Here is a 25,202-nt window from a genome sequence, read left to right as displayed (position 1 = left end):
GCCAGCTCTTTTTTTTATTATTTTTATTATTTTAATTTTACTTTGTCTCCTTATTTATCTCCTAGGGCTTCAGGTATTCTCTTCCCTTTCTCGCCAACTCAGAGGAAAAAATCAAAATGAGGTTGGAGTGAATGAGTCCAGAAGGAGGAAGGAGCTGGAAATTTAAAAAATCCTAAGCTTAAGATAGAGTAAAGCCTTGGTGTGTTCATGCAGTTGTTTCTGACTGCTGACCTATTGTGGAGGTGGCAGACTGCAGGCTGTTGAAGATAAAATGCCTTTCTTTCCTGTGTGTGTCTTTTGCTGCTAAGACTTCCCCTCTGTGTGGGCAGGAAGTTTTCATTGTAAGAACAGTAGCTGCAAGAGATGACTTGTAACACTAGCAGAACTGGATGAAAGGATAACTTCTGCTTTGAGAGCTGGAGTAACAATTCTGTCTTTGGAAGAGCAAGGCAGGGGCTGCTGCCCCTAAAGGAACCCAAAACATTAGGGTTTCTCTGTACAGCATAAGAAAACTTTATGTGAATTTTTCTTGGTTTGGGAGGGATGCTGCGGTTCTTTCTGGCAATAGACTGTTAAAATCCTATCCAATATTATAGGTTGAACAAAAGGTCAAGGTATGTTTGTGAAGGGTGTTCATTTGCAACAGCAGAGAGAGAGTTGAGAGTACTGATTTGGTGGGGTTTTTTAAACTATTTTTAAGGTAAAGAAAAATGAAAGGCAAATAGTACAATAAATATGCATTATTCTGAGATAAAATTTTCATAAAAGCTAAATATATTAATGTATAAAAGTGGCATTCTGTATGAGCGAAAATGCAGACTGTTGGAGTGTTTTCCTCTGATAAAACAAGTCTGCTTAGGGTTTTTTTTTGTCTCGTTGCCATAGTGCCTGAACAGTTCACAAATACTTTAATGGGAGAGAGACTACCTTTTCCTTCCTCTCTAGCCTTCAGGAGGAATAGCTTGATTAGTCTGTAGGGATACTTGCTTGTGCAAGTTTGCTTGTATATATGTTTTGTTAGAGAAAACTGTATTTTAAATAACACTGAAATTAACACCCATGACTGTTCTTACTTTTTCTAAGAGTGAATCCATGAGTGAATCCACTGCATTCTGTACTGCTCAGTCTTCTCCCATAGATCAGTTTTATACTTCATGCTGAACGTGGGCAGGAAAGGTGTAGAGAGTTGCAGAAGGAAGAAAAGTGCGAAGAGTTACAGAAAGAATTTCCATCTTCGAACGTCTGGGAAACACAAAGGCTGTCCCACAAAGAGTTTTGAATGCTGTCAAGACTGTCTCAAGAGTGTTGTCTGGGGTTTAAGTGGAGAGAGAAGTACAGTTAGGAAGTTCAAAGTGATTTATTTTGCAAAGCCATGTTTTATAGATTATGGATGCACTAATGATAGAACTTGCCTTCCCTGCAGCATTTAGCCCAAGTAAGTGTATTTCAGTTACTGTGATTGAACCAGTCAAAGTAACTGCAGAGCGGAGCAACATTTCAATCAAGTGAAACAGTTGGGTTTAGTAGCTGATGTGTCATAACTCATGGGGTCACTCAGGGTTGCAAAGCTAGCACAAGCCTTTGCAGTGTCTGAATTTGAACTGCTTGCTTCATAATGCTCTCTCTTCCAGTTAGCCCAAGGTTAAAGCATATGTAGTTTGAACTTGATGTTTTTGTGTGTACTAGATGCCCAGTTAGGGGGCAGAATTTGAGCATGCCCCCAAGCACAGTGAATGCATGTGTCCTGTCACGGTGGGACCAGGGAAAACATCTTGACTGAGGATGGAAGTGGAATTCTCTTTGTACTGCTACAAAATTGTCAGTCATGGAGTTAATCGAAACTCCCACAAGCGACCGTGCTCTGCAGAGAGAGTGGATGCTTTTCCCTGACTGTAAGGAACTTGTAGAGGAGAAAGTATTTTAGAGGAACTTCCTGCTCCCTGCTCGCACTAGCTGACTTTTGCTTCATTCCACAATTCTTAATTGCATGCAGTTGTTTGGAAGGAGTAAAAGATAGGGACCTAAATAGCAGGGAACTTGAGTACCATGGTGATCTGTGTGACATGCTCCCAACAGGAAACTGGCAAACAAAATATAAACTGTTGATTGTTATAACTGGTAGCTTAGATGTCGTCCTCTTTGTTTCAGTTTCCTCTGGACCAGCTTTTGTTGCAGGTCAAACCATTAACTGGTAGAAGGTACATTCTGTTGCTGTGCAAATAAATGACTAGTGAGCAGTATGAAGTAGAACTCTTCTTTTGTTTCACAGCAGATCAGGATTTTCAGTGCTGCCTGTGTATGTCTGGAAAAGACAAACTTGTCTGTAGCTGTACCAGTCCTTGCTGCTTAGAGAATTTTGTATCGCTCCTTGTTTCCTTTGATGCTTGATGAGAAATGCAACTCCTTTGGCATGCTTGATAACTAACTATATTTTTTTAAGGCCTTTGCTAAATGAAAATACTATTTTAGTCTGTTATGTTTAGTCTAGCGGGTTTTTAAATTTGCTGTGCCATACTTGCATGAGTTCGGTGTGTAAACAGCTGCTGATTTTGATTCCTGTGCCTGTCTTTCATCTGCTAAATGCTCCCCTCACCAAGCCTGTACCAAGGCTTTATTTTAATGGGTTTGCTCTGGGCTTCAAGCTGTTAGCAAGCTCTTCTGTGTAAGTGCTACATAGGGGCTAATGTGGTAAGCTTTGCTGTTAACACCACAGCTTTGCATCAGAGCTGCTTTGCATTTCCCCCTTCTTAACTTCTTCCTTGCTCTTGCCTCTCTCCTCCTTCTCCCCCATCCCCAAACTCAGAGTGTAGACAGAATCTGTGCATATAGGTGTGGTAACTTCACATTCATAAAAGGCTCAAGGTGGACAGCACTCTGTGTTTGAAGGGGAAATTTAGGGGAGAGGCAGAGAAAGGGAATTGTGGTTCTTATTTATCCTAATATGGTGGGTGGACTGGAATATAAGATTGTTACTTGCAGATCCCTTTTATACTTCTGTTCACCTGCTTCGTAATTTTTGCTGATTTTAATCACACACTGTTCACACTAGCATTTTTCTCCAAAAACATTTGCAATATCAGGGTAAACTTGTGGCATCTTATTTGCGTGTTTAGTCTCAGACTACAGCAGGAAAACAGAGATAGCAGATTTCAAGTGTCTCTTAGAAAAATCAGCTCCCCCTTTCTGACAGTGGGATCTGTGGTCACCAGTGAGTGATACCTGGATTGGGCAGGCAAAGTGGTGGAATTTAGCATGACGTGCATTCTGTAATACATGTGCAACTGTCATCACAGTAGCTCTTGGTTAATATTACTGAAGCAGCACAGTAAATTTGTGGTAGCAAATGAAGCTGAAATAGTGTGACTAACACTTTGGTCTGTGCTGTCGCTGCAGAATCAGAGCTGGAATATAGTGCAGTGTGAAAGGGTAAGAGTAATGAATTCATAACTGTGGACAAACGTAGATGTTTAGCTTCCAGGCTTATGCTGAAGTGCATTTCTTTTTGCAGAACGTCAAGATGTAAAATGATATTTTGTATAGAAAATTAGATGGAAATGAATCTATTCACAATATTGAAGGACTGAGAATATTGTGTTCTGCAAGAATCTGAATGTAAGGTGAATTTATTCCTTGATAGCATAGAGGATGATAACTTAGAACAAAACTTGCTGTTATTTTGTGATTATGCTATCAAATGTTTGGGCTCACAGAACTACTCTTTTTGCTTTGCAATTAAACAGAAGAATTACTTGAATAGTAGAACAGAACTAAGTCCTTTCTGCATATTTGCTGTATTAACCTGGACATCCTTATGGTAATATTCGATGTAGAGCATAGTAGTTACCGGAACTATAGCTGAATAAAAAATAGTCCCTTTTACTAGATATATCTGTAGCAACTGCAGTAGAGACTTAGGATCTTGAGAATGCTTGGGAAACGCAGAAGATAAAATGAGAGAGCTCTAATATTAGTTGGAAATCTCAAAGCTTTAAAATTGTTTTTGCTCAGCTTTCAGAAATGAAAATTGCTCATTTTTAGAATACCTGTTGTCTTACCAAGTTTCCATGCCAAAATGAGGGAGGATATGTTTCTGCCATGGAGCCCATAGTAAACAAGAATACATGGAGACCTTGCTACCAAAAAGTCTATGGCAAAGAGTTACTCATGCATTGTCAAATAAAAGAAGAATACTTTTAGAAACATGATCTTGTGCACTTGTCTCTAAAAGAGACAACATGATCAAGATCTTTGTGAAGCGTACCATGAAGATGAGATATGTAGTAGAAAAATTTGCTCTCTTGAAAATTGTCCTATAGACTACACTTTTATAGGGGACTGAGTTTTAAATGGACTTTTGTTGTTGTAAGCTCAACCAAGCTTGTCAGTGGTTGACAAAGCACCTCTAAACATAGTCTGTCTCATCATGATTGCTATATGGTTTATGTTAGTTAATAATCATGGTAAGTAGTTGTTGTATCCTTGCATAAAACAGAGGAAAGTTTAAGGGAAACAGGAGAACTTAAAGTGGGAGGCTGTTAATGTATTGCTGGTATGGTATGGACTGGATGTAAGATAGATAGACAAGCCTGAACAACTTCTACAAAAAACAGTTAAGTATTTGGACAGGAAAATGAAGGTACAGAGAGAAGTTACTTGGCTTGTGTCATACAACGGGTCAGTGGTAGTCAGATACTGAAACAAAATCCAGTGCTTATTTTGTTATGCAGTGCTGCCTTATATTTGGTGGTAGTTGTATAGAGTTTTGAAGAGAAGTTTGCAAACTACTTACTGTAGATAAATCAATTTATTCAATTTGCTCTGCTTTGGTGCTTATGTGGACAGAAAATAGGGGCATTTGATTGCTTTTTGCACTGTTGTCCAATTACTGTTCCTCCCCCATCAGCACTGGTGACTTGAAACTGCTGGGATAGTTCTTATAGAAAACTTGAAACTGCTGGGTTTTTATAGAAACTCCTAATTTGTCTTAGCTGTACTTCTTTTGCATGTTGGTGTGAACATGTAAGACCAGATTAAAAGGTACTTAGGCTCTGCACTTGCATTAGTTTTCAGTGGTGTGTTATAGTTTAGATGCCTTTTGAGCATTTGGTCTGGACTTTTTGGTACTGGTTTGAAAAACTAAGAAAAGTGACCTGTAGTTTTTCTGCAGCAGGAGAGGGAAGTAACATGTGGCTCTGTTGCCTGTTCTATATTCTTAAGTGGGAATGAATTGGGATGTTCCGCATTTGAACTAGCCAAGACTTGTACTGGTTTTGGCTAGGATAGAATTAAATTTCTTCATATTAGCTTGTATTGTGCTATGTTTTGGATTTGTGCTGAAACTAGTGTTGATAGCACTGTTCAGCAGTTACTAAAACATCAGTGTGTTTACACAGTGTCAAGCCCTTTTCTGCTCCTCACACTAACCTACCAGCAAGTAGGTTGAAACAACCCCGTAAGCTGCTGTGAACTCTGCGCCAGCCAGAAGCAGTACACTTGTGTTCAAGGTTGTCTTCTGCATTTGTAGAATTTACAAAAAGGTCCTGTTGTGGTACTTGGGCAAGTGCTCAAAGCTGGGTGGAAAGCAGAGGAGGGCAAGAGGCAAAGCTCAGTTAACAGCCTTTTTGATAGCTTTTTTGGAACAATCTTCCAAGTGTAGGGAATATCAAAGTGACTTTGTTAATTGAATAATGCAAAATATATTCTATATGCATTTTAGATGAGGAGTGGTTAGATTGTTGGTCAGTCATATTTGGGGCAAGTTAAAGACAAACATCCACTTGAGGGGCTTTGTTAGAATGGGAAGTGTACTGGGCTGATGGCTCTTTTCACTTGGATTGGTGTCTTACTGTTGAAGGTGAAAATGAATATGTAAGATAACAGTAACAGTACTTGAATAGAACTTTAAACCGTTCATGTACAGTTTGTTTATTCATGTACATGTTCATTTATTTTTATCACCCCTCTTCCATGTTGGTATTAATGCTACGATTATCCAGATGTTGCTGTTTGAATGATCTCTTTTGTGACTATAAGCTGAGATGCTGGAATTTATTTAGATAATAAATGTTGCTCGGCATCAATAGCAGAGGCACATCAAGCCCAGTGTAGTGGTAAACTTAATTTTACAAAGCACAAATGCAGCACAAATCTACACACCTCACTTTCTGTTTGAACTAGTAGGAGACATCAATCAGATAAATTGTAAGCAGCTGCTCGTATTTTTATCATTGATATTTAGATGTGATATAGAGTGGATTTAGAGTTTGTTTGACTTAACTGGTTTCACAAGGCAAAAATTATCAGAACATTCAGTTTGCTAAATCAAAGGCATCAGAAATATAGTCACCTTCGGTTCATGTTTATGCATCGAGACATACAAAGTGAGCAGTTGCCATGTTTTACACCATCTGAGGTGGCATCTACATTGAACCACTCACTGTAGGAGTGTTAGGGGAGAGTAAATGTAGAGGGAAGAGAGAGGAGCATGGAATATGAAGTTGAGGTTGAGAGGAGAGAAATGGAGGGAGTAAAACTAGTGCTGGTTGATATAATGTCAGCTTTTTTTATTATTCCTGCATTTGATAGCTAAATAAAAATAATCATATTGGTGACAATAATTATGTTGATATTTTGACATGTTTCTTCAAGTTAAGCTTTTAAATTTGTAGTATGATCAACAGACTTCAAAATAGGAAAATAGGACCCTGCCGTGGAATTAATTTCACTGAATATTAGTGATGGGTTTTTTCTCCCCAGTTGGTTATGTCATAACTTAACTGTATTAATTTAAGTTCTATAGTTTAGAAATTGATCTGAGTGCAGTGCTTTAGTTCCCAAGTGAAGGACTCAATTGTAATGAGTTTTAATGCAATTAATTTCCTGGAATGAGGAGTACCTGTGTAACTTAATTAATATGTGGATGCTGCAGAATGTGTTTGTTGCTTCAAAGTATGTCTTGAGTCAGCACTCCAACAGTAGGAGCTTGTAAACAACAAAATGTTCCTATGAGGAATGGTGAAGGACTTTGGCCTTGTCTAGTTTGGAGAAAAGGAGGTTGTGGGGTGACCTCACGGCTCTCTACAGCTTCCTGAGGAGGGCACGTGGAGAAGGAGGTGCTGATGTCTTCTCCTTGGGATCTGGTGACAGGTTGCACGGGAATGATTCAAAGCTGTGTCTGTCAGGGGAGGTTTAGACTGGACATTAGGAAGCATTTATTCACCCAGAGGGTGATGAAACACTGGAATGGGCTTCCTGTAGAAGCGGTCGATGCCCCAAGCCTGTCGGTGTTTAAGAGGCATCTGGACAGTGCCCTTAACAGCGTGCTTTAACTTGTGGTCAGCCCTGAAGTGGTCAGGTGGTCAGAGTAGATGATCGTTGTAGACCCTTTCCAACTGAAATATTCTATTCTAAAAAGACTAGTTTGTGTGAGAGGATCATGGCATAACTATAAACCCATGAAAACCTGTGGTTTCAGTTGGATTGATGGGTTGAATTAAAGGCCTATGAACCTGTGAAAGGATGTAGCCTGGTCCTTGTTAACTTGACCTGCCATAAAACCCTAACTTGCATTATGAGTATATTTTTACCTTCCCTCCACCTTTCCTGTGAAAATAAAATTGCTTCTTGCAAAAAAACCACAACCAAACCACAAACCCAAACTAAAAACAGGTTCAAAGTTGTGTAAACCTGGGGTTGCTAAGTGCTTTCTTTCCCTTTGTGCTGCAGTAGCTTTCTGCATCTGACCTTTCTTTTGAGTCTTCCCTTCCTCCCCCTGCAGTTTATCCTCTGCCTTAGGTGTATCCAAGAGCACTAGTTCCTCTCCCCAGATTGCTCTTTCATCTACTTTGTCTCACAGCTCCTAGCACACTTTCTTCCTTGCCCCTGTCTCCCAGATTCTTCTTACACATTTGCTCTTCTCCCATCACTTCTTCATTTTATTTCTGGCAAGGGTTTCATGTCCTATCAGCAACTGCAGAATTTGGGCTCTCTTCCAGGCGTAGGATTTATTTATGACCAATTAAACAATGTCCATTGATTCTCTACCTAGAAAATGGGAGAATTAGTTTATTGGTAAAGGGATGCTGTTTGACTCAGTTTAGGTCTAAAAATATTACTCTTCTAGAGAAATTTGGTGTTAAACCTTTTGACATTTGAAATACATTAAGGAAGACTTCAGAAAATGGTAGCTACTTGTGTATTCTGAATGTTGAAGATGGTACAACGTTTGATAACCAATTTATGTAACATAGCATAATTGTACGGAAAGTAAGAGAATATTTTTTCTTTGCTCTATAGCTTTCACTTTTTTTAAAAAAAATCATTGTTAGACTTCTAGATCTATCTGTATTTCTCTTCATCTCTGCTAGTTTTCAAAAGGCTTTTCAGATAAACTTGGCTAGACAAGCATAGCTGTAGTGTTATATTTTCAGGAGTAAAGCAGGTGGTCTGGGATAGTTCTTGCAGATAAGTAATTGCATTTGCAGGCTAAGGTGTGTGTGTTATGGGTCTGAGTTTTTGAGCAGTTTAGGGGGCATATGGAAGCTAAAAAAGGTGGTAGTTCAAATCTGAATTCTTCAAGCAGTTCTGCAGAGCAGGGATGGACCCCTTTTCCACACTATTGTGGTTCCATGTTGATAAAGGTGTCTGTTCATATGAAGTTCCCTGTTGATGCCCTGGTTAATAATAATGCAGTAGGTGAATTGTGCCTGTTTTATTTGGTAGTCGGATATAGCAACACACATCTGAACATGTTAACATGCTTAATTTAGATTTTTCTTTTTTTGAAAAGGTTTGTTGGTCTGTTAGATGATGTATTAACTCTTTACTGTTGGGCTAATTGCAGCTATGATTTTAGTCTTTTGTGTCTTCAAAAAGCTGACTTTGGAATTAGCTAGAAGTAATTTCCTTATATAAAGATACAAGGTATAAAAATACTGTTTGTCAGCTAAAAATATCATGAACCTGGTATGTTTAGTGAAACATTGTATTTGGGAATCTAGAGAAATTTACTCAAAATCCATTTAGTCCAATTGGTATGTCATCAATCACTCTTGTGTAGAAAAGGCTTTCTGGGGTTGAAGAAAGCTGGGGGAGTGATGTAGCACAGTTAGTAAATACGTTGTCAATGAGACCTTGCCTAGACTTCTGTATTTCAAACCCAACAACAGACATCATTTTAGTGTTAAACTACTGTGATTATAAGGAATATTTCTGATGTCTCTGATAGTTGGTGTGGATGACTACAGCTCAGAGTCTGATGTGATTATTATACCTTCAGCCCTGGACTTTGTCTCACAAGATGAAATGTTGACGCCTTTGGGAAGACTGGACAAGTACGCTGCAAGTGAGAACATATTTAACAGGTATGCTTTTTGAATGTCCTGTCTGGCTAATGGTGTGCAAGCTATTTATCTGATTCAAATCTACTGAAGTTAATTTGCATGAAATACAAATAATTTAAAAAACCCAACAACTTTACAAAATTCTTCTGTTTCTGTTCCTCCTTGTGTTTGCTGATGCTCCTCCTTCTTACTGAGGGTGAATTATTATTGATAACAGAAAAACATTTGCTTACCTTTGAAGCAACTGTAGTTCAGGACTTCTGGAACTTTTTCATTAATTGAATGTTGTGGTTTAGCTCCAGCTGGCAACTAAGAACCACACAGCCGCTTGCTCACTTCCCTCTTTCTGTGGTGGGATGGGGAGAAGAATTGGGAAAAAGGTAAAACTCATGGGTGGAGTTCAGAACAATTTAATAATTGAAATAAAATGAAATTTAATAATAATACAATGAAAAGGGAAGAGAGGAATAAAATCTAAAAGGAAAAAAAAAGCCAACCAAGCGAGCGATGCACAGTATAGTTGCTCGCCACTCATTGACCAATACAATACCCAGCCAGTCCCTGAGCAGCGGTGTGCAGGCCATGGTCAACTTCCCCCAGTTTATATACTGAGCCTAATGTTCTATGGTATAGAATATCCTGTTGGCTAGTTTGGGGCAGCTGTCCTGGCAGTGTCCCCCCTGCCCCCAATTTTTTTCTGCTTCTCCAGCCTTTTTGCTGGCAGGACCTAAGAAACTGAAGAGTCCCTGACTTATTTTTAGTTGTTGCTAAGTAATGTTTATATTGACAGTTGTGTTACCAACATTATTCTCATACTAAATCCAAAACCACAGCATTGTACCAGCTACTGGAAAGAAGATTGACTCTATCCCAGCTGAAACCAGGACATTGGACCACATCCTTTTAGGTTTTTTTGTGGGTGCTAACATTCCTGTTGACACAGGACTAGAAGATAATAGTCAACTGTATCCATAGCTCTGTGGAAATTGTCTTCAAGAAAATACTTCATGAAAGGTCAGGAGAGGATAATGAACAGTATTGTAGGTTGCCAGGGGAACCCAGTAAGTTTTTCAGGATCATCCTCATCCATAGTTTACAGGTTAGGCATTTCTGTTTCTGGTTATTGAAAATGGACTTGTCCAGGTAATACTGTGGTCTGCATTTTCCTCTTTGTATTTAATGCCACTGAACTAGTTGCTCCATTTAAAAGCGCAGGTACCGTAGCATACTTCAGCCACATCCCTCACTCCCTGCCCCATCCCCTGCACAGAGACTCTGCATTGGAATGGAGCAATTCAAAACCAGCTTTAATTGTATCTGTAAACAGTTACAAGATCACAGAAATGTATGAAATATGTTAAGGTTGAGGTTTTCTGGTGTTTTAATATAGTTTAGTTTGGGCTCCAAATAAATCTTTAATAAAGTATGTTTGCTTTTATGTTGAGTTCTTGTTTTAGTAGTATGCAGAAGATAAGCCTGTGATCAACCACCCTGTAGACTAGCCTCTATTTTGTTGTTCATGGCCAGAATTCTGTAAGGATTTAGTCTTTTGCTTAACTTTAGTCATGAGAAGTATACTTAAAATTCTATACTATGTATATGAACATACCCGTGTTTGGAAGGTTTCATTCTGATTGAAACGAACCTAACAATTACAGAATGTTTTCTTTTCTTATAACTTACATAAATCTGTATGCATAAATTAGTTCTGAAATGCCTGATTTTAAAGTTTTCTGTTTTCCTGAAATCCGGACTTGGTTGTATTTTACAATTTGAGATGAAATGAGCAGTTGCCAACCAGGAGGAAGTTTTTGTGTGTGACTTTTCATGGGGAGGGAGGGAAGAGGAACCTTTAGGGCTATAGGTGACAACTATGTAATGAAAGATAGGAGGGAGGAGAACAAACTCAGAAACTCCAGTTGTGTGGCTTGAATTTTAAACAAGAATAGTAGTCCTCATATTTTACTTGCTCATTTAAGAAAAAACTGACTGTCTGAGTCTCTCTCTCTGTATGGTTTGTGTGGGGTGTGGGGCATGCATTAGCTTGAAATCTTTTTGATGATGCTGTCCAGCTTTATGCATCCTCTGCTTTTCTGCAGGGGAGGATGGGTGGAGTAACAACAAGTTTTCTCTGGGTTTTTTTTTGTGTGTTTGCTTGTTTGTGTTATTTTTGCTGGTATAAACATGCTGTTTAATCCTAGTTCTCTTTGTAGGCCTACTGAGTTATGTAGCATAAGAAAATAAAGGAAATAGCATATGATAGCCATTAGTGATGTAACTGTGAATAGCAGTGATAACACTGTAAGTGATAGTGAGTAACTATTGCAGGCAGTTTATGATGATTCAGCATTAGCCAGTCTCAGGGATAATTGTTGAGATTTTTGCTAAACAAATGAACTGGGGCATTTCATAGGGAAAAGATAAGAATAAACAAATGTAGTTTAATTTATGTCTCAGTATGGTATAGTCACATACAATTACTTATGTGTAGTTTAACATATTTAATATTATGATTGAATTAACAACGTTTCAGTTGTTTCTGTGATCTTGAACCTACATTTGTATGGCAGCTTCAAATTATAGATGCCCAAACCCTTGAAACCTAATTATTGAGCCTGGGTAAATTAGGCTAAGAATTTTTTTGTTCTTTAAATGGATGAATTTGCTTTTAGTATGGTTTTTATGGGGAAAAAAAATGATTTTTATTTGAAGTATTATTTCTTTTTGCATTTGTTTTAATTATTGTTTTCTGTCTGGTTAGCCATCTACATATGTATCATATTTGCAGCGTGTGATTATGTTGAATGGTTCAGCTGGTGTCTTGAAGGCCAAAGCCAGTTGCTCTGAGATGGAAATGGATCTGTATCTGCATCCTAAGAAATTTTAGCAGATCAGATTTGGAACATGCAAATAAGATTTTATGCTTCATTTATATGTGTATGATTTTTGATGGGATGAACAGAAAAAGAGAGTGTGAGGTAGGGAACAGGAAAAGAGAGTGTGAGGTAGGAAATCCTTTAACGGTTTCCCAAATGGTGGAAGGAGTTGCTGTGTGACAATTTTTGGCATGTTATGGTCTACATCCTCACTGTCTTTTAAGTGTTGATCAGACCACAGATGATCTCTTCGTCTATGAGAATGGAGAGGAACCTGACAAATATTACTATAAATGACCCTTCTTGTATCTGAAAACCAAAGCAAGTGGGACTCTGGTTATGGTTTTATTAATGAAGAGGCAGCCTCCAGACCACACACTATTTCTGGGGCTGCAAGCATGTTGCCGGGCCATGTTGAGCTTCTCATCAACCAACAAACCCAAGTCCATCTCCTGAGGCCTGTTCTCAATCCGTTCTCCACCCAGCCTGTATTTGTGCTTGGGATTGTCCTGACCCAGGTGCAGGATCTTGCACTTGACCTTGCTAACTTCATGAGGTTTGCACAGGCCCACTCCTCAAGCCTTCCAGGGTCCCTCTGGATGGCATCCCTTCCCTCTAGCTGTCGACTGCACCACACAGCTTGGTGGTGTTGGCAAACTTGCTGTGGGTGCACTCAGTCTCACTGTCTGTGTTGCTGACAAAGATGTTAAACAGCACCGGTCCCATACTGACCCTTGAGGAACACCGCTCGTCACTGGTCTCCACAGTCTTCTGAGATTGGGGAAAATAGTGTTCCGCTAAGTTGCTACTACCAGTATTCACTTAAACATGAAATGAAATCTTCATTTAGAAGTTCTTCAAAAATGGGCAAGGAAAAAAATAATCTTCTTTCTTTGCCTTTCTCTTTTTTTCTTTTAACATCTGCTTACTTGCTAAATGTACTCATTGTGCAGATGAACTCATTTATATTCTATACAAGAAATTTATTAAAGGGCTAATGATGGTGATTGGTACACAATAATTATACCACTTAGAACTCCCAGTATTGATTCCAAGTAAGGTCAAAGGGGTGTATAAAAGGAGTTTGAATGAGCCAAGCAAATATATTTATAGCTCTTCTGGACATATGTTGTCACAAATCCTAATTACATCCGTGTGTGGAGTCTTCAAAATATCCGTTCCCTGCATGTGGACATAAAGACAGGATGTTTGTAATCTATCCCTGTTTTATCACACTGCTGATTGCAGTGAAGTGTGCCTACAAGTTATCCTAACTTACCAGTTTTTCTATTATTGGGCAAGCTCTCCCCATGCATGCTCATGAAAACTCGAACTTTGCTAATTTTCCTCCACTTAGGCACACATAATAGCTGAAGCTCTTGTACTGCATGCTACGTTCCAGCCTTTGGCCTTTCTTTGTGCTGTAAGCTATTTAATGGATAAATAGATGCATTGCTGCTTAGGTGGCAGTCATATGCCAAAGACACATGTGGTGAATAAATAGTTCTCTTTGAGAGTTCACAGCTGTAGGTTATTGATTTGAAGCATCACTTGCCAGAGCAGCTAGTGAAAGTCTCTTTGGACCTGGAGGAATCGGGTACAAAATCTGACTGAACAGGCAAGAAGATGCAATTCTATTTGTTGCCGCAATGAAGACAATTCTGCTGGCACGGAGAATGTGCAAAGGTAGAAGTTTGTAGTGAAGCTTAGTATCTCATTAGAGGCAAGCACTGCACAAGCCCAAGCCAGTGGCAGGAGGGAAATGGCAGTAAACCATTAATCCTTGTCCCAGATTGTGCTCTGATAACCAGGAGTAATGTATAGTAACAGACTGTATGCCACTGAAATCACTTATATTGTCATCATTAATGTTGGTGGAGCTATTTCTGTCACATATGTACTTGAAGGAGTCTGATTCCCTGTTAGAATGCAGTTTATGAGCACGTTGTCATTATCCCTAGAGGCTCCTCCTCCTTTTCGCTGTCACAAGGGTATCTCCTTGACTCTTGTGCTTCATGAAGCATGTCTGCCTATTTTAATTTTGTTGTCTAGACCAGACAGGTCATTCTTCAGAGCTCTGTAAAATTTCACAAATGCTCACCTGGTACTCACCTGCCAAATTGCTGGGCAAGCTACTCCTTGCTTTATGTTGTGCTACTATGCATTGATAGTTCATTGCAATCTTATGCTGTAGGCTTTTTTGTAGCTCGACTGCCAATGCTTGCATGAGAAGGAAGATCAGGCTGCTAGACAGGGCACCAGGGACCCTTACTTACTCTCAGCTCCCCAGTAAGCGGATCATGTCAAAGTCTTGGCTTGCAGGGCACAAGTCATTCTGCATTAGTTGCCTACATGCTAGTGCTCAGCCTGTGGCGAATGTGAGGTAGGTTTAGCTCTGTGTTCTGGGTTCGTGCCTTGCAGGCACAAGAAGGATTTTGGCAGATTGCTGGGGATCATGGCAGAACTAGGTCAGAGCCCATAACGTTTGGAGGACATGAGTGTATATTGTCTCCCAGAACACTAGATGGATGGAGTTAAGAGAGTACCCTGTCATTACTGGCTTTCTACCCTGTTAGGTGTTTTGTTTTTTTTTTTAAAGTGAGCTTAGCTTGGCCTGTTGCCTTTTGTTGTAATGCTTTGTACCAGAATGTGCTAAATGTAGAAGTTCCATTGATTTTATTACAAGCCAAAGAGGGAGATACTGCCTGGGTGCAGGTAGGGGCTATCTTCTACGTTTAGTCCAGGGGAAAAGTTGAATGCCCCTTCTTAGCTTTGAGTGAATTTAATGAATAAGTCCATGTCTGCTTCAGGTTAGGATTTGTGTTTTCATCTCCTCCTCTTGAGCAGAAGGTTTGTGGCCTTCAGTTTACAGGGTGGCTTCTTCTGCATAACCATCTGCCCAACTCACAGGAACTAGCAAAGACTTCCTTTGGGATCCAGCCACCACAGTTCAGGATACTGCTAACAAAGCTCTTGAGGAGATGAGAGTCTTCTCAAAACTCCCAGCATTGTAGGGGGGCTATTCCATAGTCTCCAGGAGCCAGATGGGATGTAGTACTGTTTGTTAGATGGGTGTTGTAGTGCTGTTTAGTGTGGATCCTTACTTGCTGAGACCAACCCCATGGGTCAGTTGACGTGTCTCTCCCTTTCCAATATTACATTTTATATGTAGCAGACATGTATCCAGGCAGGCTGGTTTATGAAATATGCTTCATCTGTTCCTCTTCTCTTTTCAGAGGTGTCCAGCCCTTTAAAAGACCAAGCCAACTCTGCTTCTAGGTTAGTGTGTCATGTAGTCTTGTTTCCCTCCATTAGGATTTTGATAGCTGAACTTCCAACTGCATATCAAGACCTTGGCTGAGAGATGTTGCACTTTTTAACAAGTCAAAAAGAGTGAGGGAGAGGAAATTTGTTAAAGGCTAACAGTTTTCTGCAGGTTTTTTTTTAAGAGAGTTTTGTTCATCTCTATGTCAAAACAGTTGAGTTTAATAGTTTTGCAAGTGGCCAATGTGAAACATGTAAATTACTGATTTTCAGTTTGAGAAAATAGAAATGTCTGCTTAGCTTTGGGAATTCATGAAAACCTACTGCATTTCTCCAGTTACATGGAATTGTGAAGTTCTCAAGCTTCCCCTATACAATGGGAATGTAACCATCAGTTTCTTACCAGTTTGTGAGCATCACTCACGTTTACCATTTGTAGTGATGATCAGGATTAGCTATGCTTCTGTTCATGCCTACAGCCGTGCTGTTTGTCAATAGTTTTTATAGGCTACATCCTAACAGTGTTTCTGTCAGGCAGAAATATCTGGCACTTGACCCTTGCTGCTTCAGCATTTTGATGAATTGCTCTGGGGTAGTACAAGGGCTAGCAGCTTGTTGGATACTGTTCCTTGGCCCATTTCACTGTTGGGATAATCCTGCTAGCTCTCTGAACTGATGTTCAACCTATGTTGTCCAAAAGTGTGAGGAAAAACAAGTGTTATACCATTACAGGCTGTTGTTGAGGAGAAAGGTTGATTGCCACACATTGTCAGCTGCACTGTTTAAAAACTTAATATTAGGGCTCTTAAGGGAACTAAGTGATGTGTATGGCTTTGTAACATAGACTGCAACAGAACCTTAGAGGACAAACTCCCACATTTGTTATCTTGTCATGGACCAGTTAATCCTTAGAAAAATTTCTCATGCATTGGAAGTAGTAACTGAGTTTATTCTGACTTGTTTCATATTTTCTTGATGTTTCATTTTCTATGCTTCATGGAGACATTAATGGGCTAGTACATTTTATTTTCACAGTGTATACCCATTGCGCTATGTAGCATTTGAATGAAGTTTAGCTTCTAAACGTCACCATCAGTATGGGAATCTTCAGCTTGAGTGTTCGTGATTCTGTGAAATAAGTTCATAATTCTGTTTAAAACTGTTCCGACAATAGCGGTGTTGTCTTGCTTTCTATGGAACAAGTTAGGGAATTCAGAGGTGAGGATGGAAGGCTGACACTGACTTCCTAACATTCAGCTCCTGTTTGCCCACTTGGCAGATGGTTACTGTTTTTTATCTTTGTGGCTGGTTTATGTTATCCTTGTAAACCAAAGGGATACTTTTAATGTTAATTTTAAAGTTAACTGTTCTTTAGGATTGCGGCAGGTATCGGAATTAAGAATTCCCAAAGCAGGACTAACTAAAATTTACTGAGTTAAAAGTGAATCGATGTAAAAATCTTACTGTTTGGTTTAAGAAACTTGTATGATTACACAACTTTTTGATTTGGCTTTATTTCTGGACACAATGCTAATTTTTAATCTTTCTTGTAAACTAGGCAAATGGTGGCTCGAAGTTTGCTGGACACTTTGAAGGAAGTCAGTGATGATGAGAGAGATTGTATTGCTGTGTTGGAGAGAATCAGCAGATTAGCTGATGATTCAGGTAGGTAGCATTAAACATTTTACTGGGCTAATGAGGGAAAGTCAGAATTACTGAACCTGTGTTTAGCACAGGACCAGTACGTTCTTTTTCATCTTCAGTATTAAAACTAGTCTTCTGCAAATGCAATAAAACATTGTAAAATTGCCTTTCACTAAATCATTGCCCCAAGGATGACTTTTTTTCCTTATTATTTTCCTCAACAGAATTAAGCCCCCTCAGAATGTAGGATTACCACTTCCCATCAGTATGTTTTTGAGTAACTTATATTATGTGCTTTGTCTGTTCAGCAGATTTACATGATTATTTTAGATTTGTAGATAAAGATTAATTTCTTGCCTTGAAAAAATCTTGCAAAACATCTGTGCAAAATGCTTTTAGTTTTGGTAGACTTGAAATGCTGAAGTTGTTCCCTTTGTCCCTTTTGGGCTACCAGTTTCGAAGATGAGGCAGCAGGAATTTAAGCAAGATGGGGGTGTAAGTAAAGAGTAGGAGGGCTCTGTGAATATAGAAGGGCTTTTGCTCGCAAAACCAGGAGGATAATGGAAAAAAAAAGAAGTGAAATAAAAGGAGTGCTTAAAAAGCAGTGGGGGAGTGGAGGAAGGGAAAAATGGTGTGGACAGAGCTGCAACAAGATTCCAGACTGAAGATGCTCTTAGAAAGAATGAAAGGCTTGATTTCAATGTAGCTGGTACAGATGAAGCACCAGAAGGAAGGCTTTAGCAGCAAAACATTAGTGAAGATCTGAATTTCATTCTTTTGTCATTGTAGGAGTGCTGTGGAGAGAAACTCTTATTAAATCTTGTACAAGAAGAAAATGTTTCTTTTGTTTAATGTCTGTTAGTTTTTCTCCCTTCTTCTGGAATTGCAGAACATAATGCTTTCCAACAGTAAAATGGTGTTCTACTAATTTCTATTATCCTGTTGTTACTATCTTCACTTAAAATGCATGTGTTTATTTTTCTGAGGGAATGTCCTTGTTTGGCCAGGGAGAATGGTTTGTTGTGAGCATTACATAAGTTGCTATTCATTTAAGATTAAATGTGGTTTTAATTCAGAACAGTGGCATGCTACTGTTTCTAGGTGCTTTCCTAGCAAAGCTCTGCTTCTGGGATCTCTATATACAGTGCTTGTTTGTGTGATCATGTTAACAGTTTTGAGTATCAGAAACTTTCTGAAGCTTCATTTCAAGTTTGGAAAATGGGACCTGTCCAGGGGAAAATGGCCTTGTGCAGGAACTTTGTAGCCTTATGTTTTTCATTGGTGACCACCAGTGTGTCAAATTGTTTGTTTAGGTAGAAATGTAATGGCAGCCAGAGTTGAGCTAAAATCAATTTGTTTCCTTTAACAAGGGTGGAGTACATTTTTTAGTCAGGGTTGGTATTTTCTCAGTGTCAGTAAAAGCAGCATTTCAGGCTTTTCCTGCGTTAGGGAAGTTGCCTCAGATCTGCCAAACTAGTAGCACTGGATTCTGCAGCTGCCTCACAAATTAAATTTTCCAAACTTAACAGCGAGTTTTGTGCCTCAAGCAGTTGCAGTACTGGACTTAGCCTGTTTCTGTAAGATAGGTTATTAGAATATTCTTGTGTCTTAAACCATGTGAAAATTTATTACAGAACTAGATCTGCTTTGTGTCTTAATATATATGCTTGGCTATTATTAAAACTGCAACACAGGGTTTTTTGTTTGCTTTTTGTTTTGTTTTGTTGGGGGTTTGTTTTGGTTTGGGTTTTTTTTGTCAAGGTTGCTATTACTGGAAGTGTTTTTCATTTTTCTCTTACCTGATGCTTTTTTCCATTCACGATACTTTTTTCAACTTGTTCTGTAAAGCAAAAACCCACACAATTTATAATAAGGAAACATTATAAAAGTATCTGCATTTTGACTTGCTTGGTTAGAGCCAGATACTTGTATGGTTAGAGCTATCCTGGAGTTAAGCCTTCATGTTTAATGTATAAATAAATAAAAATAAAAGCACACTGTTGGGAAGTCAAACTAAACTATGTACAGGTCTTCTCATTTATAATAGGTGATAGTCATATGCCTATTTTAAAACATTTGGAGGTATTTGTCTTCTCTGGTCAAATCAGGTCTCGGAAAGTGAAGTACTTTTTTTGGCAGTGTTGGTATAACGAGGTTTGAATTGAAGAATGTACCCAGGGTACACAATAGTTGTTCTCTCATTGTGCCACTGCTGCTGTTATCTAAAATATAGATACAGCAGTGACCTAGAAATACCAACTGTCCTGAAGTTGCCTAAGCAGTCCTCTGTACTGTTAATACCTTGCGACTTCAGAAGTCCTGTAGTTGGACTGCTGTTTTTCAGACATGATCTTTGCTTGAAAAAGAAACATTTTTAGGTTTTTTTGTTGTTTGATTTATTTTTAAGTTTTTGGGGTTGGTTTTGGGTTTTATTTTGTGGGGCTTTTTTTAGCTTTTTTTTAATCTGTTTTGGTTTTGTGTAGGTGTTTGGGTTTTTTTATTTAATATGCTGGGGCTAAAATAAGACAGCCATTTCTGTGTTTGAGAGCAAGAGAATTTCAAAACAGTTACTGTTTTTATTCTTCATGTACTGTGATAATATTTAAAGAAGCTAAATGTTATATCCATTGTGCTAAACACTGCATTAATATGAAATAAAAATTAATCTTTACTACAAAAGGATCTAGGTCCACATATATGGTTGTGGGATGGAAGGCACAAAAAGTCATGAGGCTGTGGTTTGGTATGATTGACACAGATCTTGACATACCAACTGGCTAGCCAAGATGTAAATTTTTTGAGGCATCATGACAAAGGCAAATAACAGCTCCCAAACTATTTTGAAAAAACTATTGACAAAAAAAATCTCAAAGAAATAGCTTTAGATGGGAACTCCTTTGGACTCTTTGAGTAGTGCCTTATTAATATTACTAATTTATGAAAGTTTCTTTGAGGGGAAAGAATTAAATATTGTCTATACCTGAAGAATGCTCAGTGATGTTTTAACATCTGTCAACAGCCAGTGTGCAGGTTACGGGTGGATAGACAGCGAGCTGTAGTGAAATGTGTTTTGTGAAGGAGAATTCCGACTACTGTTGTGTAACTGCACGTACCAATGATACGCCTTGGCCTTTCTCCTGACAGGGCAGTTTGTACTTCCTAATGAATTAGTTCCAGGTTGCATGTGGTTTTGCAGCCTTAAGTTCACTACTATGATTCTACTGGGAAAAAATATCCACTTCAGGTGATACTGGAAATTAACTGCTCCAGTGGAGGGTACCCATCAGTGGCAGTTGGGGAATAATGTGCTGTCTCCAGCCTGCTTACTTGCTGAAGAAACTTTTTCTCCAAATTTCAGTTGTTTGGAAAACTTACTTTCTTCAGTGTTTATCTTCGTTGCTGTAGTTGGGTGTTACTACTAAGTCTGTGATTTTGCTGTGGGGTTTGGGTATTTTTCAGTCCTTCTGAACTCTGAATTTCCCTGCTGTCTTTGGTAGTGAGTTCCCCAGAATAGCTACAGCTGAGATATTTGGTATTGCTTTCAATTCTGCTGTTTAATTGCTTTGCAATTTCTCTGTTACTTTAGGGATGTTGGGTATGGCTTCCCACTTAGATGTTACATCTTTTATGATGTTTTTGAACCTATAGAAGCCAAGAAGCAGCTTGGCATAGAAGCCCAGTGCTTGGAAAATGTGAATTTATCCCCCATAAACCTTTGTTAGAGATAAAATGCTTATATTTGTGTTAAAACAGCTGAGCCTTCTTCATCTTCAAATGTAGACTAGCCATAGACTTATGTGAGCTTGGACAAGGGTCTTATGTCTGTCTGTTTCACTTGAGTAAATTAGTATCATTCAAACTTCTTTTTTTTTTTTTTTTTTTGGTACCAGCTTGTGAATGGCTTGTAAGATACAAAGGCTTCATCATTGTGTGCACAAGTACAATTAACTGGCTTTGAAAGTTGGCCTCAGCTGGAATTACTGCATTGTTGGCATTTTGCTCAGTGTGGTTGCAAGGGGCACCAGAAGCTTTAAACTTCATTTTCTGAGGGAGAGTCTATATCTTCATTTCTAAAATAGATGTGGTATTTTAGTGTACTATGAAACAGATACATATAGGTATCATTCTAAAGAAATTATGGGGAAAAAGAAAGGGACTACCTGGAAGACTGGTGCTTATTTGCTTGAATATAACCAACTAGAATTTTTTTCTCCGAAATGAAAAGTAATCTCTTTACTGCATAGAATCAATTGTGAATGCAGTTTGTGAAACAAACTGATTTTAAAAACAATTATTAGACTAATTGGTCATTAGGTTTTGAAGCTGTATAATCAGGCTTGATATGGATGGCCTGACAATCTTAAATTACTTAATAGAGTGCTTAACCTATGTTAGTAAGACCATTTCAATTACTGCTGTTGGTATAGTGAGAGAGGCCAACAATACCTGTCAGATAGCACATATTACAGCATTTCATTTCACAATATCTTCGTATGTAAGCAGCATTAATGGGAATGCTAATATTTACCCTTCCCAGCTGTCAATAGCTTTGCCTGTGTTTTCTCCCCTTCTGCAACTTAATGTTTCAGGATTTTCCATCCTACTTCTCTTACCTCCAGCTACACTTAGAACTTTTTCCTTTGCTTGATGTGATCCTCTTTTGTCTCTCCATGCATCAGATGGGTGACTAATGGTGACTTTACCCTCTTTAATTAGTTTGTATTTTACTCCTCACTCAGTCAGTAATCAAGTCCATTTCTGGGTAGTAAGAGAAAAGAACCTGGTTACTGAAGCAGCACACAAGTCAACCTGTCTTTCTGATGGACTCCTAAGCTCAAAGGAATGGGCCCTGGATACAGTGTATTTTACTTGTCCAGATTTTCTTTTGTCTTCAAAAAAGGTATGAAAGTTGGAGGGACAGATGAAATGGGAAATGAGTAATGGAATTAAAAACATGGATGACCCTAGAAAGAAAAGAAGAGGGGAAGGGAAAGTTATATTTGGGAAAGAAGGGTATAGCTAAAGTTTGAGTTGACAAACTAGAATTTATTTAAACTTTGTCTCTGATCGTGCAAATGACACTCACTTTGAGAACAGGTGTGTATACAAATCCAGTACTATTGCTGTGCTGTTGGCAGTTTGGCAGGTTAGTGTACTGTGGACCTTATATTCAGGCTGAATACAGAAGTAGGGATCTATATAGGGGAAAGGGAATGAAGGTGTTTTCTGTGCTGCTTGTTTCTCTCTAGCATTTCTCATTTGCCTTTCACCGATACATTTTTTTAAAGAATGTAAGTGTAAATGTGAAGCTATGCACTTACACCTTTACTTCTTACTCACAACCCTTAACAAGAACAAATGTTAATATTATTAATATTCCTGTGTACTTAAAAAAATAATGAAAAATGTCAGTTAAAGCAGCATTAACATCACCCGTAATTGTTCTTCATATACAAGTATAACACAAAAACCTTACAGCCCCTCACAGATGCAGGGGAAATTGATTGCTGCTTGTATTCCAGAATCGTCTTTTTTGGATAATGAAAGCATTGCAGAATTTCTTTTAAATACTGTACGTTGTAGAATAAGCTATTGTGAAATAAATCTGGTTGTGAGCTGGCTCTGGAGTAATTACTTCATTTGCAAATAACTGTTCTGGAGCAATTAGTTGGTATTGTACTGTGCAGCCCTGCAATAATCCCCTTTTAATTTCCAGTAGACAGGTAACCATGGTGCTTTACTTCCTCTCAGCTGAAGTGAAATACGAAGTGAACTGAAGCCTCAGCAGGGATGAAATAAACATTACAAATTTATGTAGGAAAGCTAAGTGGCTGTGCTAGGACTAGTTAGATGAATATATTGGCACTTGGCTTACATGAGAGATGGTGTCAATTTCTAAGGGACATTTAAATGTTTTTTCATGGGTGAGGAAGGAGCAGTTAATGACTTCTGTGATTTTGGAGTTAGTTTGGAATGTTGATTTAAACAGTGAATTGTGAAATAGCTAAATTGAAGGATGGTGTGTGCAGATCAAAATCTGCTCAGGTTCTGGAGACGCTGGTTGGAATATATTGCTGGCTTCATGTGGCCTGGAAATTGAGAGGGGTAGAACTGTGTCATTCTGGCACCCTCTTTTCAAAGTTATTTCATAAACAGAAGAAAGGGAAGTCTATTTTCATTTTCTTCTGTCATTCTCTTAGTTTTGCTTGATTTCTAAAATTCAGTTCAGTGTAATTCTGTATCTAGAGAATGCACAAGACCCGATAGAATGAAATAAAGTGCTAATGAATAAGAAGAAAAATGAGTTTGCTTCTGAGATCAAATTTTTTATATTAATATTTGTTTTCAGATTTGTTTGGACAAGTTCAGCTTTTTTTCCCTAGTAGCCTGCTACTTTAAGGCATAGACTTGTACCTTCAGGACATAGTTTGAAAAGAGTAGTATTTAAAGATACTTCCTCTGCTAAATGGAAAAATACTGTTCCAAGCAAGTGTTATGGAGAACCTAATTGTACATGGTGATTTTCCAGAGTGCCTAAAATAGAAACTTTAAGTCTTGATGTGAAGCAAAATTCTCCACCCAGATGTTCTTTATACTGTATGAAAGTCTATTCCTGACTGTATTGTACAGTGTAAAAAAATATGTAATATAGATGTATTCCCCAGCTAGATGACCTTCTGCTTTAAGAGGCTGTGTGTAGTAATTCTGAGTGATAATGCCTTGATCCATTCATTGTGGTGATGACCAAACCATAAATTTGGTTATAAAAAGAGAAAAGATTAAGCTGAAATGGTGGATGCTGTCAGATATTGAAGCCTGCTGGAATCTGTATTTGGATCTGCCACCTGTCTAAGCTAAAGACAAAGCTGAGGAATGGATGAAGGGAATGAGAAAGAGCCTTATCTTTAGTGGAGATTTTTGGCATTGTTGCTTGAGTCTTTAGAAAACATAATGCAAAAAAAGCTCTACTGTAACCTCATCAGACTGCAAGATTAGGCTCTATTCAGTACACACTGGAACATATGCTTCAGCATTTGGAAGAACTGAGCTCTTATCTGAATTGGTAAGCTTAAGGTTCAGGTTCTTGCATAGCAGCAGTAATTGCCGAGAACAGCACAAATGCCTTTTTGATAATGAATTATGGTGTTGCATTACACAGCCAGTTACATACACAGTGCTCGTTTGTTGGTTGGTTTGAATTGACCTTGCTAAGATTGCAAAGCCATGTACTTAAAAGTTAGGGGATGTAAGAACTAGTGTGACTTTACAGTTCTAATTCATTCCTGGGCATTAATTTTTCAAATCTTTAATTGTACCATCTCATCTGTCTGTGTTCCTCACAAAGCCAGAGCTTGCTTAGTAGCTATGGAAGAAGGGGGCTCACTTTACGTGAGCAGCTCTTCAGTACTGTCAGGTAGCGTGGCCACTCTCTTAAGTGCTGCATAATAGATGAACCCTGTTCTGAGGAAAAAAGGATCTTATGGTTTTGATACACATTGCTTTCTTACTGGAGTGCTTCATAAAGAAATTTATGAATTCAATTTCCCAACAAATCTAGCCAATTTGGGGAAAGGAAGTGTTACCATTACTTTACCAGTGAGTGGGCAAGCTGTAGAGGTATCACAGTCAAAACAGTGTGCCTGCTTTGAGTGCCTAGTGTCTAAAGCTTTATACGTAGCTTTTGATATGCTTAATACAGATCTCTTCTGTTTGCTTTGATTGCAGTGCTGGTATTTCTTCAGCAGTGAAGACGCAGAGTTCAGACTTGCAATCACATGAGCAGCGTGCAGTTACTCTGTGAAGAGTCTGGCTTGAGCATTTTGCACAGCTTTGTGCTAGACAAAGGAATGGCTTGGGTTTCTCTGCATTTTGCTTCTTTCATCCTGTTTTGATGGTAATGTCACAGTAAGCAGTCCCAGTGCCCTCTGTTACCATCACTTGCTTGATTCTGTCATCACATAGTTCTGCTACTTGAGGGAAATCTGTGACTGCAGAGGGAGAACAATCTTAAGTGCCACTTCTTGCTGTTTAATCATGCTGCTGTGGTGGGGCAAAAGTTGTGTCAGCCAGATGAGTT

At 38.6% G+C, this 25,202-nt stretch overlaps 1 protein-coding gene across 7 annotated transcripts in view; it reads left to right on the top strand.

Annotated features, from left to right (window-relative positions):
• Positions 1–25,202, top strand: part of PPP4R1 (protein phosphatase 4 regulatory subunit 1) — a 66,286-nt gene that overhangs the window by 6,410 nt on the left and 34,674 nt on the right. For 4 of the 7 annotated variants that reach the window (XM_037381472.1, XM_037381470.1, XM_037381469.1 and 1 more), the window contains 2 exons: positions 9,227–9,362; positions 17,040–17,146. In XM_037381472.1, the coding sequence (XP_037237369.1) occupies positions 9,227–9,362; positions 17,040–17,146 (243 nt within the window). Of the gene's footprint in view, positions 1–9,226; positions 9,363–15,453; positions 15,497–17,039; positions 17,147–25,202 lie in introns of those variants that run through there. The other 3 variants (XM_037381474.1, XM_037381473.1, XM_037381475.1) reach the window with 3 other exon arrangements.

This window comes from Falco rusticolus, chromosome 3 (genome assembly GCF_015220075.1).
Source record: "Falco rusticolus isolate bFalRus1 chromosome 3, bFalRus1.pri, whole genome shotgun sequence".
Taxonomy (NCBI): Eukaryota; Metazoa; Chordata; class Aves; order Falconiformes; family Falconidae; genus Falco; species Falco rusticolus.
The sequence above is the reverse complement of the archived record's forward strand: the minus strand, read 5'-3'. Positions and strand labels throughout refer to the sequence as shown.